General features: G+C 44.8%; 1 protein-coding gene across 1 annotated transcript in view; it reads right to left on the minus strand.

Annotated features, from left to right (window-relative positions):
- Window positions 1-10,381, minus strand: part of aass (aminoadipate-semialdehyde synthase) — an 86,948-nt gene extending 76,567 nt beyond the window's left edge. The window contains exons 1-2 of the mRNA XM_078568375.1: window positions 10,158-10,381; window positions 2,649-2,825 (exon numbers count right to left, since the gene is read on the minus strand). Of these exons, the coding sequence (XP_078424501.1) occupies window positions 2,649-2,825; window positions 10,158-10,379 (399 nt within the window). The 5' untranslated portion in view covers window positions 10,380-10,381. The remainder of the gene's footprint in view (window positions 1-2,648; window positions 2,826-10,157) is intronic.
- Window positions 10,382-22,047: the final 11,666 nt, after the last annotated feature.

Consider the following 22,047-nt stretch of genomic DNA (forward strand, 5'->3'; position numbering starts at 1 on the left):
TTTTGCATCAGTTTTCACCATTATGAATGGAAGTGCTTGAGACTGTTTTTTGGAGTTCACTTTAAGTGTGCACTTACTTGCCTTCTACAGCAGTTTTTTCACCCTGTATAAGTAGACAGCTTCACTTTTGTTTTAGTTAGACGTTTTTCTTTGCTTATCTTACAATACAGGCTTATGGGAATGACATCCCCTTGTGCACCTGTGTCAAGCTTGAAATTCACCATCATGTTGGCAATTTTTAAATCAATCTTCCATTCATCTTCTTTAGAATCTGTTGTTACTGCACCAATGGAAAGTTCAGTTTCAGTGTCTGTGTCATCATCTGCAATTGTGTGCACTTTCTTTGGTTTACACAACGTGGTGAAGTAATTCAGTTTATCACAGTTCTTACACTGCTTTCCGTAGGCTGGACATGGTAAATGTTGTGTTCCACATCGACTGCATTTAAATGTTCTAATAGCAGTTTTTTTTTACCTTCAGGCTGTTTATTTGTTCTTTCCCAGGGTTGTTTCTGTTTAACTGCATCTAACTGCTTGACTGTGTGCAGCTAATCATCTTCTGTCATCTGTTTAATCTGGCATTTCATTGTCTCTGCCGTTCTACAGATATTTATTCCTTTCTCCATCTTGAGATCAACTTCTCTCAAAAGCAGTTCTTAGAGATTGTCATTTGCAATTCTACAAATGATTCTATCTTGGATGAGTGATCCTTCAAGCTCTCCAAATTCACATGATTTAACTTGTTTTCTCAGCTCAGTTATGTACTAGCTAATGTTGTCACTGCCTTGTGTGCACATAAAAAATCGGTATCTTTTATACATGATGTTTTTCTTAGGGCTGCAGTAGGCTTCGAATTTTTCCACTATTTCTTTCAAGTCATTTTGTTTCTCATCGCTTTAAAACATGAATGTGTTATAGACTTCTAGAGATTCTTCCCCTCTACGTGAAGAAAGATGGGAGACTGTACCACAGGGTCTTTTTTATCAATGCCCGTCACTGTGAGGTACAGCTCGAATCACTGCTGGAACCTCCCTCCAGTTTTCAGTAAGATTGCCCTCCAAACTGAACTTTGTTGGTGGTTTCAGAACCTCCATTGTTGTGTGTAGTTTACTTCTGATACCATGTCTTGTTTTTTGTTTCAATGATGCACACAGGCTGTCAACATTGTAGCTGAGTTAACTTTATTGATAACAATCTTCCTAACGTAAACACATACCTGCAGTAACTGAATTTGATCAAAACAGGCTCCAACATGTGCTATCTGACTTTCAACTCCCAGGTCAGGCAACCCCCTATCTAGTAGAGTAACATATAGTATCTAATACTGGAGTCCACTACCACTATCAACAATTATCATGACAAGATGGGCCTAAGCTTCTTTACAACAACCCTCCCCCTCAATCTCCACTATTAATTCTTTTGGTGTGGGCGGTTTTGACTCAATTCAATTCCCAATGAGCTTCAATAAAGAGCATCTCACTGGCCTCGAATCAGACAGTCTCTCATTTAGAAGGCTCAATGATTGAGCACTGGAAAAAGCATCATGTGTTTTTAGTGGCAGGAGAAGCCTCTCAGAGGCTGAAGTGTAGGAATATTATTTAGGGAATTCAGACAGAGCTTTGGGACGTGGTGATTTCTGACAGTACTTGACAATCTCAGCTTTCAAGATTTCAGAGTCTGTACTTCAATAATAAAAATCAGAATTGCCAAAAACTGTTGTTCACATACTTAGGCTTTTGTAAAGCAAAAGTGCACTCTCAACAAAGACAAGGGACAGGGTTTTTGGTTTTGGCTCAGGATACTGATGTCGGGGTCAAATGGGGATCAAGATCCTGCACTGTGTGAGGAACTGTAACCCAGTAATGATTTTCCGTGGATTGGCCATTTAGTGGCCAGAGAGCATAGACTCTTGAAGCAGGAGGGCCTATAGGAGGCCTTCCAGCTCAGAAGAATTTGAAGCCTGCCGTTGCAGTTGGGAAAGTCAGAGATTCTTCCATTTTGAAGTGCAACTTATAAATTTAAAACCACCACAGCACCCTCATGGAGGAGGAACCCTCTACAGGGTGGCCTGTGGCCGCAGTTATAGGCAGAGGGGCAGGTTGGGGTGCAAGGCCTGCCTACCCAGTGCTGCACTGGTCCTCTGGTCTGCTGCTGAGAAGCTGCCTCCAGACAGCTTCAGTTCTAACACCACATGGTGACTGAAAATTTCCACTTGTTCTCTGAAAATGATCAATTAAGGCCAATTAACTTACCTTATCTTGTTACCCACCACTTGCAGGTGGGTATTGCCCTTCCACCCCAATCCCGCCTCTGGGAAAATGGTGGAATGGTGCTGACAAACCAGCACACTGCCTCTGTGCTCATCCAAGGAGTATCTATCTGGCTCCTAACATTGTTTTATAAAGAGAATTTCCATATATCTAGAAGGCAACATACTCAGCGTATGCTAAAACATCTGTTTGTATTCACTATTGTCAATAATTATAAAGATATGGAAAATGTTCAAACAATGAAGCTGTTAGCAGTTACAAGGCGTATTTCTTTCCTACTTTTGTTTTCTCGGCATACATTTGTAAAGGTCACCACATCAAATTCAGAAGAAAAAAGTTTAAGAAATTGTTAACAAAAAAACATATGTTTCTGCCATACCTTTGCAACGATAGCATCCAGAAGAGGCATGTTTGCCTCTTGGGCTTTAATAGTATGCGAGAAGAAAGCATAAGTCTTCTTAGGTATCAGCTTCTCCACTGGAGGGCTTTTCACTCCAACAATTAAAGAAGCCTCGGAGATGTCTTCCTGGATTATAGCCCCTGCTTGCCTATAATCCTAAAAATAGAGATGTTACAAAATGGTTTCTCCTTTTTTAAGTCAGCTTCAAAAGCATTGAGCCTCAGAAAACCAATATGTCAGAGATGAACAAATCCCCTGTAGTTATTGGTACCATTTGGTGATTGTATGCTCCCACTCACATTGTGAAGGAAATCAGAATTGGACATAAGGTTGACAGTGTGGGACCAAAAATCCATGTATTTTTTTTAAAAGGAGTATCAAACAGTTCAACAATTTCTTATGCATTTGAGACTTGGAGGTGTTAATAATGCAAGCCTAAAAATTACTGCTATGGATAGTAATGGACAAACATTTCACAGTTTAGGGATTCCACTGAACTGAGGTTTTTCTGTGCTGCACAGAATATCACAGAATTTTATGCCCAATTTGAGTTCAGCACACCTCCTGTTTCCAAGATGTTTCACACTAGTTTTATAAACGTCACACGTGAAAGTAGGCCTTGCCTACAAAATTGGCCACAACCCTAGAGTGAATTTGCCACCACTGGGAGTTTTCACTAATTGTGTTCACTCGCAAGCCTTCAGGAAACCTTTAAAAATTAAACTGGTTCTTTTGAGTATATTTAAGATAGAAAAGGGCACATTGTAAAAAGCTTCTAAATTTAATTTTTCATTTGATTCATTGAGAAAGGGACCACTGTACCTCAATATAACTAGAAAGTTGTTATATACATTTGTTAAAAATGTATTTCAGTAATTTAAAATTGGGTACTCATAGGTGATGGATTGATGGTGATTAAAAATGCTTACTTTTCATAATAAGCTCAGTTTCAGCTGTATTAATTACACTGCACCCAATTACCATTCTTAAATATCAGAAGGAAAGGTTTTTTAAAGCAAAATCTTTTTTAAGAAAAATTCTGTTTTAAAACGCTGCCCTATTTGCACTGGTTCAGAGCAGATTGTGATATGCAAGTGAGATTGAGCAGAAACGCTGGGGGCCGGTGGTGGGAGGAGAACATTTTTCAAAATGGATGTAATTTTGAGCATACACCAGGGGCAGAATTTTATGTTTGTCGGGCAGGCAGGCCCGACCCAATCGGCAGGGGGTGCGTAGCCGATCTCCGCCGGCGAATTGGGCAGCGCCGCCATATTGCGCGGGCGGGCCAATTAAGGCCCGCCCAGTGCGTTTCAGACTCCCACGTACAGCGAGAAATTCAAATGTGCAGTGGGCATGTTCAGACCGCCGGTTCCAATGGGGAACCAACAGTCTGTATAAAGAAAGGCCAGGCAGCCTCCTTTAGGCTGTTCACCACGGCCAGCGACCGGGTTCCAGAGGAGGTGAAGGCAGAGGAGGAGCAGGGGGGCAGGCTGCAGGGTAGGCCAGCAGGGGGGCCAATGTGCCCCTCGGTTCTCCGATGCCTGCCTTGCTGCCCTCCCGGAAAAGGTGTCAAAGCATCGGGAGGTGTTGTTTCCCGAGGATGGGAGGAGGAGGGCCCCCCAAGTGACCAGGCAGGTGTGGCAGGAGTTGGCAGAGGCTGTAAGCTCTCAAGATGCTGTGCGGTGCACAGGAACGCAGTGCCACAAACGTTTCAATGATTTGTTGTGCTCTGGAAGGGTGAGTACCATGTCGGCCTTGGCCATTTTAACCAGCAGGCAACCTTAGCCTTTGAGGCCCCCCCCCGCAACACGTCTTAGTGTCATTACTGCATTGGGCATTTGGCGCACGCTGGGTGGGCAAACAGATAGTGACCATGCTTACATCAGCCTTAGTGGTTGAGGAGAAGATGGGTTCTCCCTGCAGCATATGTTGGTGTTTGTCACATTTGAGTAGCCTGGGGGCAACCTGCAGGGGAGGCAGCTAGACACATACTCAGAACTCCAACACATGTCATATTGATGGTGATGAGATGGTGGAAGGGGAGCCTCAAGGTGTCGTGGCAAAGAGCCATCTGCTGGCCTCGGCGCTGCACCTAGTTGTGCTTCCTTGCCATGGGCGCTAAGACCCGTGTGCTATTCAAATTGATGGACGCTGAATGTGTCCAAGGTGGCCGTTGGGGGAGGGGGTTGGGACCAGCCGTACTATCTTCTGGGGACTGGTCTCTAGTAGTGTGGACAGGAGCCACTGGAGGCCTCAGATGGGCCACTGTGGTTGGGGTGTGGCGTGCGCGTGCAGAGTACATGAGCGATCAGCCCCAATAAATCCTCTGCTCTGTTCTGCAGGCAAAAACAGCACAATATCCGGGAGCGTTTGTGGACTGGGGTTGGGCACACCATGCTGCAGCACCTCACCACTTATGAGGAGCAGGCCATGGAGTTGGGGAGGAGGCAGGCAGCCAGGTCGGCAGGTGTCGGTGAGGCTGGGGTGCAGTGGCCAGGTATTCGAGGGCCACAGTCCCATCCACTCTGTTTCCCCACCATCCAAAGCACTGACGATTGCTGCCATCGTTAATGCTGCATCACTGCTCATTCACAGACTGATACAGTCAGACGTGTGGGTCATACACAAAGGTCCCTTAGCCCCTTTGAGGATGCACGTCTCCAGCACCTTCCAAAATCACCTTATCCCATTTGTGACCACTATCCCCATGGCCTAACATGCCATGGCATCGCTGCTGCACATCCAAAGACTTATTTCTTCTTAGGAGGGTTTGTACCTCCACCACCTTTTCAGCCAGTGCGCCCCACATTACTCTGTCCAAAAGGTCCTCAGCACCTCACCCGACAACCTCATGGCACTCAACTTAAATAAATGCCACCACGTTAGTCGTCCCTGCGCCAAGGGGAAATGTTGCCTTCTGTCCACCCGTTCTATGCCCCTCATTACGGTGTGAAGGTCAATAATGTGACCTGTCAATCTCCTGTGCTCCACGACAAATGTCGCAAGTGTTTGCAATGTTTCCTCATCACTCCAACTCTCCAGGCCAGCATGTATCCAGGTCAGGAACCTCTGCACTCTCCCCACTCCAATGCCATCCCTCCCATGAAGCGCAGGTCACAACTGAACGCAGAAGTGTAGATGTGGCCTCGACAGCGTTTTCTGCACTTGCAACATGACCTCCCTTTTCCTACATTCTATTCTTCGGCTAATAAAGGCAAGTCTGGCTTTGACCTTGTTAAACACCTTATGTTCCTGTTCTGTTACCTTAACGGGTCTGCCCAGCAAGGTCCCTATAATCGTCATGACTTCCCACGGTCCTACCATTACTCATGTATTCCTGTACCTTGCTTGTTTTGCCCAAGTGCTTAACCAAACACTTATCCAAATAACATTCCATGTGGCATTCCTTAGGCCATCTGACCACCCTGTCTGTATGCGCGTGTAATGTTTGGGCCTCCTCTTGACTATTTTCCACCACACCAATGTTCGTCTCCTTAGGTTCTTGAAGGTTGAGCGCATTATGAGGCTGGGGGGGGAAAGGGATGAAAGGTGTTACTGACTGAACGCTAACTGATCCACTGTCCTTGTTGTTAATTTCAGCATCACCACTGCATGGCCGCCAGGAACAAGTCCAGAGCACCCCCCTCCACACCTGAGGGCCAAGGCTTGCAACTTGCGTCACATCATTTCAGCCAGCCTGGCACCAGTGCAGCGACAAACACTTTGGTGGGGATTATAAAGTTGGCTAGTGTCCCGGGGCAAAGTGGAGAGGGCACTTCACAATCGCTGGAGGAGATGGCATGGACAGAGAGTGCCGATGGCGCCAGCAGCCAGAGGACTGCAAGGGACCAGGCACATGCTGAGTCCGGCAGTGATGATGTGCCTCTGGAGATGTCAGCCATGCAGCAGCTGCAGGACAAGCGGCAGGGTGCGCAGGAGCATCTGGCAGGATTGCATGAGGATGTGCTTCACTTGGTCTCTGTGGTGGAGGAATCAGGCAGAGTGTCAGTGATGGCGTGAACCTCAGGACAGAGCTTCAGGCTTCCTCCATTGAGAGATTGGCGACTCTCATGGAGAGGGGCTTCCAACAGATTGAGAATCTTCTGATTGGGTTACGCTCTGACCTGCAAGCCATCACAGCGCTAATGGCCACAGGTGGTCATTGGCAATGTGGGAGATGTTCTGGGCATCATGTGTCTCAGCTTGGTGCCCATCCATCTGCGGTGAGCAGGGAGGTCCAATGTGACGTTGCTGTGAGCTCCTCTCAGGGCGCTCCGGATGAGGGCAGCAGCTCCTCCGCCCCTCTGCCAGTGACCGTTGCATCCGTTGAGGCTGCGACAACTGGGAAGGTGCCAGTTCTGGAACTGGCCGCTCCCTCCCAGGCGGGGCCAGCACAGGCCAGAGGACGGCCGCCAAGGTCATCGAGGCCAACAGGACAGCAGAGTGAGTAGGCTGTCTCACAAGCCACTCCGAGCGATGGGGCGGCACCTAGACATAGCACCCGCAAACATAGGCATAAGGCATGTTAGGCACTCCACGGGTTTGTCACTGGTGATTTTGTGTTGGCCCTAGATTAGGGAATGTTTCATTATCTGCGTCAGAGCGACGTTTGTTGTTTATTTTGGTGGCAATAAAGTCCACATTTCTGACCATGGCTGAGGGTGTTTCCTTTGTGCTGCATTTGTATGTTTCACAGACATCTCATGAGTGTTTGAGTGGACATTGATGTTTCTGTACTAAGCCCTTAGGTGCTACATCTTCCACCTCATCAGCTGCAACTAAGTGCTACATGTGGAAGCGCCAGGCAATGCTGGTCCTGCTGATCCATGTGTGTGGAGCTAGCTGAAGGTTCGTTGGATTAAAGTGTCTCGGATGTCCCTGCCTCCTTGGTGTAGTAGTGGGTCAGTGTGCAGCCCCTCATCATCACCCTGTGCTTCCTCATCCTCTGAGCCACTGCTGGATTCATCATGTGCAGCCTCATCCACTGCGTCAAGGTCTTCATCGTCAACTGCATCCCCCCCTTTCCAGCGCAAGATTGTGCAGAGCGCAGCATGCTACCACTATCACAGAGACACGATCTGGGGGGTACTGGAGTACGCCCCCTGAGCGTTCCAGGCAACGGAAGCGCATCTTGAGAAGAACAATGGCTCTCTCCACCACAGCCCTTGTGGAGGTGTGGCTCCTATTGTACCGCTGCTCAGCTTCTGTTCTTGGATGGTGGAGAGGCGTCATGAGCCATCTGGGGGGATAGCCCTTGTCACCCAGCAGCCATCCATCCAGCTGAGCCGGAGCACTGAAGAGCCCCGGCAACTGGGAGCGTTGGAGGATGTAGGCGTCATGGGAGCTGCCTGGGTACCTTGCACAGACTTGTAGAATCAGCATCCTGTGATCACACACTATCTGCACATTCATGGAGTGGAAGTCCTTCCTGCTGACGAAGACACCGGGCTCACCTGCTGGCGCCTGATGGCCACATGTGTACAGTCTATTGCACCCTGGACACGGGGGAAGCCAGCAATGGCCGCGAAGCCTCTGGCTCGCTCTGTCTGACTTATCTGGTCGCAGCGGAAGTGGGTGAAGGTCAATGCATGTCTGAACAGAGCGTCTGTAACCTGCTTGACACAAGTGTGGACAGCTGATTGGGAGACACCACAAAGATCACCCACACAGCCCTGGAAGGAGCCAGATGCATAGAAGTGGAGGGCAACTGTGAGCTTCAGAGCCGTTGGCATGGGGTGTCCACCCACACAATTCACGGAGATCTCAGGGCCAATCATCTGACAGATATAGTTCACTGTCCCCCTTGACAGTCAGAGCCTCCTTCGGCACTGCACCTCAGTCATATTGAGGTAGCTGCTTCGCCGCCTGTATACCCTGGCAGCAGGATAGTGGCGTGTTCTGCTGCCCCTTCCACCTTGGACAACCTCTTGGCCCAGTGCCCCTTGTGCCTGCGCCTGTCCTCCCAAAGGTGGCTCCCCTGGAGGCTGATTGTCCTGGCCTCCTCCTTATTCTATCCCTCCCTTCCTCCTCAGAGGAGCTGCCTCCAGTGGAGATGTCAGAACCCATACCAAGGCTAAATGGAGGCCTCCGGAAAGCTGCAGGCCCGATAAAGATTACTGTCTGCAGATTGCTGAGCTGAAGCTTCAAAGTACAGAAAAAGCTGTTGGAAATCGATCTGAACTGCTACAGATCACACAGGCAAGTTTAAAACACTTTCTGCAATAAATACTTCAGATAAAACATTAACAATCCCTCTGAGCCCACATATCCCGCCCGTGGATGAGGTTTGTTAAAAAATCAGTTACCCGCCTGCCTGTTGGGCCCGTGCGCCAGGCGAAGATCACACGGGCGCCTCAAAATTGGCGTTGATTGCCGAGTTAAGGGCCTTAACAAGGCCTTTAATTAATGGCGGGTGCGCATCGCGCTTCGTAGCGCGCCCACCCAGCTAAATATTGCGATGGTGCGCGCTGACGTCGGGACGCTCGCCCGATGTCAATGCGCAACATTTTAAGCGCTTACGTGCGGGCTCCGCCACCTGGACGTCAGCCATAAAATTCTGCCCCAGAATTGCCAATCATGCCTCAAAGTGGAAACATTACCCTCCCGTGTTTGTATACAACCTTGAGTCTGCTGTTTTGCTGCAGGTGTTATGACTCCATTTAAAAAAGAAGGCCCTTTTGGAGAGGAGAAGAGAAAATTAAATAGGAAGACAGAGAAAACAAGCCAAGAAGTGTCATCACTTTTAGTAGTGTGGGAGTGAGAAAGATTGACTGGAAACCAAAAGAATCTTTAAGAACTTGGATTTTGGCCACATTCATTACAAACTGAACTTGCAAGGACTTTGCAATAACTCACATTTCTCACAAAGTAAAGACACAGGGATAAGACTTGCTGTTGCAAAAGCTTGTTCATTATTTACATTCATAATTTTGCTCCATGTTACACCTTAATATATTTTTTGAAGATAAATAGTTACATGAACACCCACAACTGCAAATCATTCCACCAATGTAATGTTAGGAACAATGGAATTGAAATAAGGAATTAGAACTCTCAAGAAGAAAAATATTCCATGTCAGGGTGGAGATCATGAAGCTTCCGTGACAGTTTCCTAATGAACAAAACAACTTACCAAAAGTAAAAGGGGGAAGCTGGAGGCAGAAACAGTTTATTGCATTGCTGCCAGAATAATGAAAAAATCTGGAGAACAAGTTGAGAAATCTGTTCCAAGTGGAGAGTTAGTTCCTTTTAAGAGATTAGCATAGCCATCAAAATATAAAAACACTGACTGGCATTACAGTTCCTTATATTCTTTTTCCTTTAAAAATGAGTCACAAAACCTTAGAAAGTCCCACTTATAGAAGTAAAATTACTCCGCTATAAATTCTAAACACAGACTTAAAAACTTCAGAGTGGCTGTGCCAGCAAGTAAAACAGAACTAGACCCAAGCAGGGTCACATTCTGGCCAATGAAACATTCAGAATCACCTTTTCGTGGATGGCTCTTCTGTTGGATGGTTGTACCAGGACCTTGTAGCCTGCACTGGTCACCTCTTTGATGTGTTTCGGAGCCAATGGTGCTCGCCTCTCCCAAACATTTATGTCCTCCCTTCGCAACGCTAAGACAGCTTTATGATGCTGGTATCTGGGGTGGCCACACCAGTGGCAGCAGCTTATCACTTTGCTTTTATGTTTCAACAACCAAAACATGTTCAAACCTGCTTACAAAATGGAAGAGAGCAATCCAGATCCATTTTAGGACAGATCCAGTAACCATTAAAAAAAAAGAACCATCGCATAAATATTCAATGAGCATGTCAAACCACCCTGGTCTCAGTAGCACTTTGAAAGGCAAGACAGCATTTTGGTAATTGCTATATGCAGCAACGATTTTCAAATTTAGCCGTGTGAGGACTCTGCAAATATTTCCATAACCCGTACAAACATTGACACTCTTCCAGTGAGCCCAAAACAAATATTCATACCCTCCTGCAGGCCCAGCACAAATAATGGCACATTCCCAGCGACTTTTGCAAATTTTAACACACCTGCACGATGCTTTTCAAAGACAGTGGGATGGAGATTCAGCAGTAGAGTCAAATGGGCCATGTCGCACGAGTGACCTGCTATACAGCACACTCAATATTGAAGTCAGTAGAACAGCAATAATAGGCAGCTAATGTTCTACCACCCTTTCAGTGCAACTGCCCAAGTCTATTTCCTATCCCAGTGTCACCTACCCAATGGAAAACATTGCCATATTGGCAGAATTGCCTTAATAATATACCAGCGACCATAAAAAATAATGAAAACACTGCAGAGGCAGTGAACAGTGTGCCATGAATGTGGACAGGAATCTAATAACTACCCAAAGCCTCTAAAGTTTCCAAAAAAATTTCTGCAAACTCGTGTTGTACAACATAAATTGCAGTGACATTATTACAGCTACAATAAGTATCTAGTTACCTTACAATTATTATTCATACTCACTCTTTGCCTCTGTAAAATTGTGTGTATACAGGAACCTGTAGATATTTAAAAACAAAAATGTGTGGGTTAGATAGGGTGAAGACAGAAAACTCATTTAGACAGATTTTTTTTAAAAACTTTTTGCTCTATCAGCATCAATCATTCCTCAGAGATCAGTCAATAGCCAAGGCACACCTCAAATATAACACAAATCTCCCACTACTGCACCCCAAACAGTACTATCATCTCAGCCTTTGGTCTGCACCATCATGACATTTCCTGGGATGCATGACCTAAAAGGGTAGTGGAAGCAGATTCAATAATGATACCTCTCAAAAGGGGATTGGTTATGTACTTGGAAAGGGAAGATTGGCAGTGTTTTGGGAGAAGGGCAAGGAAATACAACTAATTGGATAGCTTTTTCAGAGATCCAGCACTGGCACAACGGGCCTAATGACCTCTGTGCTGCATTATTCTATAGTTTCCATTTGCCACACATTCCTGATTGCCTCATTGAGATGGCTAGAGCAATGCTTAATTACAAGCAATTTGTGCTATGGGCATGTAGCCATCAGAACTAGGTTAAGAAAGCCATGTTCATGTTGCATTAATTAGCAACAAAGGAAAATAATTTTAATCCTCTCAGGTAGGCTGGATTTAAACTCAGGAGGTGAGCAGGGAAAGAGTCTTAACATTGAATAAAATGAAGGGGAGCAGGAAAGCAGCAGCACAAATTGGGAAAGGATGAAGGTCAAGCAAACACAGTCTCATGATACGGGGCAGGCCAATTAGGACTGAGATGAGGAAAAATTTCTTCACTCAGAGGGTGGTCAACCTGTGTAATTCTCTACCACAGAAGGCTGCGGAGGTCAGGTCACTGAATATATTCAAGAAATAAATTGATAAATTTTGGGATATTAGGGGCATCAAGGGGTATGGAGAGAAAGCAGGAATATGGCGTTGAGACAGAGGGTTAGCCATGATCATATTGAATGGCAGAGCAGAAAAGCAACCAATATTGTGCCTTCGGATTTGGATTTCTCCTTTGAGCTCCCATGCACAGATGATTAATTCCTCCAATACAAATGGTGGAATGTTACATCTGAAGTTACAAAGCCAGTGTAATTCCTTGTTTTCACATGTCAAGTGGACATGCTATTCTTCAGATGAGACGTTAATCGAGGCCCTTTCTGCCTTCTCAAGTACCTAAAAGATCCAACATTACAATTTCAATGGAAAGCTGGGCAGTCCCCCTGGTGTCCTAGTCAATATTCACCCCTCATCCCACATCATTGAACATCTGGGTATTATCTCATTGCTGTTTCTGGGACCTTGCTGTGTGCAAAATGGCTGTTACATTTCCTACATTACATCAGAATTAAAGGTCATCAAGTTGAAACGTTAACTCCATTTCTCACTCCAAAAATTGTGGCCTGACTTTCTGAGTACTTCCAGCATTTTCTGTTGATATTTCAGGTTTCCAGCATTCGCATACTTTGCTTTTGTAGTTCCTAAGGGACAGTACTAATGTCAGTCTTGGCGCAGTGATAGCACCTCCAACTCTGTGTCAGAAGGTTGTGAGTTCAAGGCCCATTCCAGAGTATTGTCAGCATATTCCAGGCTAACACCTCAGTGCAACGCTGAGGGAATACTGCACTGTTGGAGGTGCTGTCTTTCAGATGAGGCAATAAACTAAAGCTCTGTTTGGCCTCTGAGGTGGATGAGGCAACAACAGCCTGTGAACCTGGGTGGAATTGGGAGTGCCTGAAAGAAGATAAATTCAGGCCCAGGATTGGGGCCAAGCACTTACCAGGGGTGGCAGCAGCAGTAGTGTTCCAGACCACCGATGAATTTGAAAAAAAAGGGGGAAAGAAATAAAATGACGTCATAGGAAAATTGTGAGATGATAGCCTGGTGAGTATTGCTGTTGTTTTCCTTTCTCCAAAGTAAGGGACTGAGTTTATGCCAACAGAAAGGAAGGCTCATGAGTCCTTTCTCTTATTTTTATTAGTAAGGGTTATTAGTATTGGTAAGGTTTATTAGTAGTAGATTTATTTCACTGTATATCAAGTAATCATGAGTCAGAACTTCTACTCTTCAAAATTCCAGTCATGCATTCATCATCACCATAATAGTAGAATTGCCTCCATTTCTAGGCTCAGCTCCAACACTAAGAAGACCAAAGGCATTGTCTTCACCCCTCATCATAAATTCTGCTGCTTTGCCACTGATTCTATCCGGTTTTTCCAGTCACTCTCTTAGGCTGAACCAGTCCATTTACAACTATCATCCTGTTTTGCCCTGAATGCAGTTCTGAATCTGACATCCTATCTATCGCCAAGGCCATTTACCCCCATCGCTACAATATTGTCTGCTTCCACTGAAACCAGTAAACATGGCTTTGTCACTCCAGGGCTAACAACTCCAACCTTTTGCCAGCCTCCTTTCAACTCCAACTTGTACAAAACAGTGCCATGTATATCCTGCACTAAGTCCTGCTCTCCCATCATTCAATCCTTACTAATCTGTTGTGGCTCTTCATCTGCATATGCATGAAATTTAAATTTCAAATCACATTTCTTCTGTGTCTATAAATCCTCCCAAGCCAACCTCTGCAATTTTTTCCAGTCCTATATAATCCCTCCAAGCAGCTAATTCTTCCAATTCTCACAATGATCAGCAGCAGAACGCGAAATTGCCGTGATCCTATTTTCTAGAGCTCCCATTCTAACCCTCTTTCTCCACCTTTAAAAACCTCTGTTCAACCAAGATTCTATTCGCCCCTTCTGCGTTAGTGTCCATTCTGCAGACACCTATCTATGAAGTACCCTGAGATGTTCTTTGATTTAAGAGGCTATATAAATGCAGGTTGTTAAAATTTAAAACGACAGTGCAGAATTGGGGGAAATTCACCCTCTAATACCTTGTGTGTTGTGAGAACATTCCACAACTAGAAATAAAAATGTTACTATTTCAGGAATTAGGCACTGGTTGGAACATTCTGTTACTGCTGTCAGTTGTCACAATGAAGGTCAAGAATAGTTAGCTGATATCAATTATGTGCTGGCAGAGGGGATCAACCACTTTAAAATAGTGTGAATGAGCCCTGGTACTACAGACTGGATTCTCAGTCACAGACTGCTCTGTACTATGGCATATTTACTGTTTAAAACAAAAATAAAAATACCTGGAAAAACTCAGCAGGTCTGAGAGCATCTGCGGAGAGGAACACAGTTAACATTTCGAGTCCATATGACTCTTCACTTATTTAAAAGGTGCAGGTGAGCAGGACAATGGCATCAAGAACAGAATCTGATGGGAGCAGGGCCCCACAATACAAGCCCTTCAATGGTTTTGAAGCAGTGGTGCTCAGGCTACTTTTCACACAAAGGCTGTAGAAAGAAGAAGAGATGGTACATAAGAACATACGAATTAGGAGCAGGAAGTAGGCCATTCGGCCCCTCAAGCCTGCTCTGCCATTCAAAAAGATCATGGCTGATCTGTTTGTGTTTCGAGTTCTACATTCTCATCTACCCCCGATAACCTTTCATTCTCTTGTCTAACAAGCATCTGTCTACCTCTGCCTTAAAAATATTCAGTGACACTGCTTCCACCACCTTCTGAGGCAGAGAGTTCCAAAGTCGCACAACTCTCAAAGAAAATAATTTCTCCTCATCTCTGTCCTATAAGGGCAATCCCTAATTTTAAAACAGTGCCCCCTAGTTCTGGACTCACCCACAAGAGGAAACATCCTTCCCACGTCCACCTTGTCAAGACCATTCAGGATCTTATATACTTCAGTCAAGTCACCCTTCACTCTACTAAACTCCAGTGGAAACAAGCCCAGCCTCTCCAACCTATCATCATAAAACAACCCGCACATTCCAGGTATCAATCTAGTAAGCTTCTGTGGACTGCCTCCAATGCATTTACATCCTTCGTTAATTAAAGAGACCAAAACTGCACACACTGTTCAAAATGCGGTTTCACCAATGCCCTGTATAACTGAAACATAATATCCTTACTTTTATGTTTAATGCCTCTCGTAATAAAGGATAGCATTCCATTTGCCTTCTTGGTTACTTGCTGTACTAACTTTTTGTGACTCGTGCAAGAGAACACCCAGATCCCTCTGTACCTCAGAATTCTGCAGTCGTTCTCCATTTAAGTAATACTCTGCTGTTTTATTCTTCCTGCCAAAGTGAACAACTTTACATTTTCCCACATTATACTCCATCTGCCATATTTTTGCCCACTCACTCAACCTACCTGTAACCATCTGCAAACTCCTTATGTCTTGTTCACAACGTAATTTCCTACCTAACTTTGTATCGTCTGCAAATTTAGCTACCATGCCTTCTCTCCCCTAAGTCATTGATGTAAATAATAAAAAGTTGAGGCCCCAGCACAGACCACTACAGGACCCCACTAGTGACAACTTGCCAATCAGACAAAGACCCTTTGATCTCTGTTTTCTGCTAGCTAGGCTAATCTTCTATACAGGCAAATATTTTACCCCCTATACCGTGAGCTTTTATTTTCTGCAATAACCTTTGATGTGGCATCTTATCAAATGCCTTCTGGAAATCCAAGTTCAGTACTTCTACAGGCTCCCCTTTATCCACCACACATGTTACTCCTTCAAAGAATTCTAATAAATTGGTTAAACATGATTTCCCTTTCACAAAACCATGCTGACTCTTCCCAATTACCTTGTGTTTTTCTAAGTGCCCGGCTATACCCTCATTAATGATTGACTCTAACACCTTCCCACGACAGATGTCAAGCTAACTGGCCTATAGTTTCCTGTTTTCTGCCTTCCTCCCTTCTTGAATAGAGGGCTTATATTTGCTACTTTCCAGTCTGATGGAACCTTTCCAGAATCTAGGGAACTTCGGAAAATTAACACCAATGCATCTCCCACCTGATTAGCCACTTCTTTTAAGATGAAGTCCATCTGGACCTGGAGACTAGTCTGCCCGCAGCTCCACCAGTTTGCTCAGTACCGCTTCCCTAGTGATTGTAATTTCAACAAATTCCCCTCCACTTCCTGATTTATAGCTATGACTGGAATATTTTTAATATCCTCGATAGTAAAAACAGAAGCAAAATATTTGTTAATTTCATCCACCATTTCCTTATTATCTATTATTAATTCCCTTTCTCACTCTCTAGAGGACCAACACTCACTTTACTTACTCCTTTCCTTTCTAAATACCTGTAGAAACTCTTGTTATCCATTTTTACATTTCTAGCTAGCTCCCTCTCATACTCTAATTTCTTTCTTCTGATTAACCTTTTAGTCATTCTCTGCCATTCTTTATATTCTGATCAATCATCTGACCTGCCACTCATCTTTGTGGGGTTATATGTTTTTTCCTTAAGTTTGATGCTTTCCCTAACTTCCTTAATTAACCATGGATGGTGTGCCCTCCCTTTAGAACTTTTCTTTATAGTAAGAATATACTTATTCTGAAATATCCCCTTAAATGTCTGCCACTGATTTTCTATTGACCTATCCTCTAGCCTAGTATCCCAGTTAACTTCAGCTAGCTCAGCTTTCATCCCCACATAGTTGCCCTTATTTAAGTTTAAAATACTAATCTTAGACCCACTCTTCTCCCTTTCAAACTGGATGTAAAATTCAATCATATTGTGGTCGCTGCTACCTAGGGGTGCCTTTACCCTGAAATAATTAATCCTGTCACATTACACAATACCAAGTCTAATATAACCTGCTCTCTGGTTGGTTCCAGAACATGCTGCTCTAAGAAACTATCTCAAAAGCATTGTATGAACTCCTCATCCAGGCTACTTCTGCCAATCTGATTTTTCCAGGTTTTTTAAAAATTCATTCACAGGATGTGGGCTTCGCTGGCTCGGCCAGCATCATTTCCCATCCCTAGTTGCCCTTGAGAAGGTGGTGGTGAGCTGCCTTCTTAAACCGATGCAGTCCATCTGGTGTAGGTACACCCACAGTGCTGTTAGGAAGGAAGTTCCAGGATTTTGACCCAGCAACAGTGAAGGAACAGTGATATATTTCCAAGTCAGGATGGTGAGTGACTTGAGGGGGGGGGACTTCCAGGTGGTGGTGTTCCCATCTATCTGCTGCTCTTTAGATGGTAGGGTCATGGGTTTGGAAGGCGCTATCAAAGGACCCTTGGTAAATTCCTGCAGTGCATCTTGTAGGCAGTACACCCTGCTCCTACTGTGCGTCGGTGGTGGAGGGAGTGAATGTTTGTTGATGTGGTGCCAATCAAGCGGGCTCCTTTGACCTGGATGGTGTCAAGCTTCTTGAGTGTTGTGGGAGCTGCATTCATCCAGGCAAGTGGGGAGTATTCCATCACATTCCTGACTTGTGTCTTGTAGATGGTGGACAGGCTTTGGGGAGTCAGGAGGTGAGTTACTTATCATACGATCCCTGCCTCTGACCTGCTCTTGTAGCCACAATATTTATATGATTAGTCCAGCTCAGTTTCTGGTCAATGGTAACCCTCCGGATGTTGATAGTGGGAGATCCAATAATGATAAAGCCATTAAACATCAAGGAGCAATGATTGGATTCTCTCTTGTTGGAGATGGTCATTGCCTGACACTTGTGTGGCACGAATGTTACTTGCCACTTGTCAGCCCAAGCCTCAATATTGTCCAGGTCTTGCTGCATTTGGACATGGACTGCTTCAGTATCTGAGGAGTCGCGAATGGTGCTGTACATTGTGCAATCATCAGCGAACATCCCCACTTCTGACCTTATGATGGAAGGAAGGTCATTGATGAAGCAGCTGAAGATGGTTGGATCAAGGACACAACCCTGAGGAACTCCTGCAGTGAAGTCCTGTAGCTGAGATGACTGGCCTCCAACAACCACAACCACCTTCCTTTGTGCTAGGGATGACTCCAACCAGTGAGAGTTTTCCCCCTGATTCCCATTGACTCCAATTTTGCTAAGGCTCTTTGACGCCATACTTGGTCAAATGCTGCTTTGATGTCAAGGGCAGGCACTTTCACCTCACTACATTCTATATGTAGATTAAAGTCAACCATGATTATTGCCGTCCCTTTATCTCAAGCACCCAATATTCCATCTTGTAAACATGGTCCTGCATTGTGGTAACTGTTAGAGGGCCTGTCGAGCATTCCCACTGGTGACCTCTTTCCCCTACTGTTCCTTATCTCCACCCAAACAGATTCTACACCCTGACCTCCTGGTAAACTTGAAGCAACTTCCAAACTGAGGAAAAAGACAATTTTTGTTTTGTTTTTTTTCACATTATAAACATATTAATGTATTCACTGCCACCACCAACTTCACCACAACTAATTAGCTGACCACAATCTCATTGCTGTTTTGTGGGTGTTTACAAATCCCACATTACACAACAGTGACCACCCTTCAAAAGCACTTCTTTGCCTCAAATTGCTTTGTGATGCCATGAGATTGTGGGACCTCCCTGTTCATCATTGATGGATGGGCACCTTGATGTGTTACTAGGTGCCTTGTGAAAGATGATTTATAAATAATTTTTTTCTCTCTTGACACACCCAAGCACCAGTTCAGACTACATCATTCTCGACCATTTGCTGAGTGAGGACGCCAGAAGTGGGCAACATTCAGAAGGCCAGGCAGCAACAAACTTGTCACAGACAGTAACGTGCATTTGTGCAGCACTTCTGATATAGTAAATATCATGCTTCACGGGGGCATTATTAAACAAAACTTAACACTGGGCCATGTGAGGAGATATTACTTTAAGGACCAAAAGCTTAGTCGAAAGAAACACTTGGTTTTGAGAAATATTCTAAAAAGAGAGTGAAGGGATTCCAAGATCCCAAACAGGCAACTGTATTATGCCTTATTAAAGGCAGCGAAGACAACGTTTTTTCATTCCTTTATAAAAAGTTATTATTGTTAGAAAATCCCCCATATGCTTCATGTTTTTATGTAGGACGTAACATGTGCAAATAACCTAAAAAAAAAGTTCCTTTTTTTTAACGTACGGGAAGTGAAAACATGTGTAAGGAAATGTTTTCTCGTGCTGACAGATTACTGGAAGCATAGATTCTAAATAGAGGCACTGACGGCAGCAAGCGAGGCTTTAAAAGGCTCAGACTGAGACCAGCACAATCTCCTTGCATTGACTGCGCCATTTGCCCATTCACTGCTGTTCCTGGAGCTCGGGCCATTGCCGCTCCTCCTGTCCGATGGCAAAGAGGGTGATTTGCGGCGAATGCATTGTAACAGGCCTGAAAATCAAACAATATGCGTCGCAGTCCCCAAAGAGGCGAATCGCTTTGTACGCCGATTACGTTAAGTTATAGTTCGCTCCCTGTGGAGCCAGAGAGAGAGAAGAGGGGGTTGGGGAAAGAGGTATGAAGGATCTGCTTAAAGTTCTGGGTCTCAGTAACAAACACTCACCTCGCTGCAGACCGGGAGGAGGAAGGGCAGGATTTGAAAGGGTTGGGAGTGCACAGCTATTTCCAGAACGATGTGAAACTGACTCCGCTCCCACAGGCAGCCAATGGTGCGTCAGCGCAATGCACTGCCTCCTCAATAATAGGCACACATTGACTTGTGTGTCACCAGGAAATCCTAAACCAGCAGAGGTGTACAACCCCTGGATACTCCACTTTTTGATTTGCGTAATGCTCTTTTTCACCGTGCCAGATATGTTCTGAAGAAGAGTCATGAGAACTCGAAACGTTAACTCTGTCTTTCCCTCCGCGGATGCTGTCAGACCTGCTGAGTTTTTCCAGCAATTTTTGGGTTTTTTTTCAGATAATATTTTTGATAGTTCTGATGAAAGGAGCTGAAACATTAACTCTCTTTTCTCTCTCTCTCTCTCTCTCTTTCCACCAAGGGTTTTTCAGCATTTTCTGTTTTTATTTCAAGTTTCCTGCATCCAGCATTTTTTTTACATTGAATGTACAGCACAAAAACCGGGTGTTCCGCCCAACTACTCTGCCCTGCTGGTGTCCATGCTTCACACGAGTCTCCACCAATGGCTTTTCATCTACTCCAGTAGTTCTAGAGGTCTGGGCCACAGACCACCGGCAGTCCGGGAGGGTTCTTCGGGTGGTCCGCAGATTGGACCAAAATGTAACTCACTGACAGGCAGCAACACAGCTGACGCCTTAGGAGAGAACAGGCCAGGACCCTCCTTCCCACTCTCATTTAGGCAGTCCCTGGGGATCGAGGATGACCTGCAACCGCTCCGGTTTGATGTCCAATGTGCGGCCTGCACACTCTAGCACATGCGGGGCAGGTGGGAATGGAAGGGTTGGGTCGATGGGTTGTAAGAATTACAACCATTGTGAAAAATTGTGATCATGTTATAACATATTAGAATGTTTCAAATCAACATTTGCATTATGAATGTTTTAATAAGAAACTGTATACTTTTGTTTCTGGCATGAATGAAATACTTATGATATTTAATTTTAAAAATATAAACTTATTACATTTAGTAGTGAAAAAGCAGTGAAATATTTATCATGACCATAAGTTGCCATTAGTTGGGATGATTTTGTGCAGTGGTGAGCAGAGCTGGGTGGGGCAGGACCAGGAGTTGGCCCACAAGCTCTTTTGCCCCACCTAAGTGCTTTGCGGATGTAAAAGTTTGAGGACCACTGATCAAACCCTATCAGCCTATTCACCCTCCTGAGCTTATCAAGCTTCCCTTTAAATCATAGACTAGAATTATAGAACGCTTACAGCACAGAAGAAGACTCGGCCCATCAAACCCTTGCTGCCTCTCTGCAAGAGCAATTGAGCTAGTCGCACGCCTCTGTCCTACAATTTTTTCTCTTCAGGTACTTATCCAATTCCCTTTTGAAAGCCACAATTGAACATGCCTCCATCACACTGTCAGGTAGTGTGCCCAGATCCTAACCACAAGCTGTGTAAAAATAAAAAAGTTTTTTCTCATGTTGCCTTTGCTCCTTTTGCAATTCAGCTTAAATCTGTGTTTTCTGTTTCTCAGCCTTTCCACCAGTGGGAACAATTTCTTTCTATCTACCCTGTCTAGACCCCTGATGATTTTGAACACCTCTATCAAATCTCCTTTCAACCTTCTCTAAGGAGTACAATCCCAGATTTGCCAATCTATCCAGGTAACTGGAGTCCTTTAACCTTGGAACCATTCTTATAAATCTTTTCTGCACCCCCTCTAAAATCTTCACATCTTCCTAAAGTGCTATGTATCGATTTTGGTTTTATTATAAGGTGCTTACATTTGTTAAGTTGCTGACAGTACTTTTTTGTCGGAAAAGGGAAAACCTGTTTCTTTCCCAATATCCCAGCCAATTACTTTTGTACAGATGTAGCCTGGGTGTATCAACTTCTAGTGTATGGTGGACCTGATCCCACATCCTGGCATTTGTAGTAAACGTTATTAAAATCAAAATAGAAATCGAAATGGTTGAAATATTTGGATACTTATATTTGGATTTTATTTCCTACACTGCAACACTAATTACAGTCTGAATTTTCCCAAAATGGTTGGAGTTCTGACAGCGGCTAGGAATCCATGTCAGCAATGTGCATGGCTGGTTGGCGATACCTCCCCCTTGATTTTACGGGCAGCAGCTCATTAATAAGCTGCTGCCAGGGTTGCCCTCCTCTGCAGGATGATCACCCGCCTCCTAGAGCTGCCGGCCCAATCAGAGGGCCAACAGTTCAGCCATGCCACCAAGAACAGTGGCCACTGCTGGAGAAGGCAAGGGTCCTACAGCCTACACCAGATAGGCGGAAGAAAATTTTTTAAATACAAAAAATATTCTAATGGATGGGAAAACCCTCTGAGGTCATCGCTGGGGCCGCCTTCTCTGCCTATGGCCTCTGTTTGAATAAAAAACTCTAACCCACCCGGCTGCTGCTTGGAGGCCACCTGTATTCAGCTCGTGGCCTCCC

Source organism: Cetorhinus maximus, chromosome 22, assembly GCF_964194155.1.
Source record: "Cetorhinus maximus chromosome 22, sCetMax3.hap1.1, whole genome shotgun sequence".
In the NCBI taxonomy this organism is placed as follows: Eukaryota; Metazoa; Chordata; class Chondrichthyes; order Lamniformes; family Cetorhinidae; genus Cetorhinus; species Cetorhinus maximus.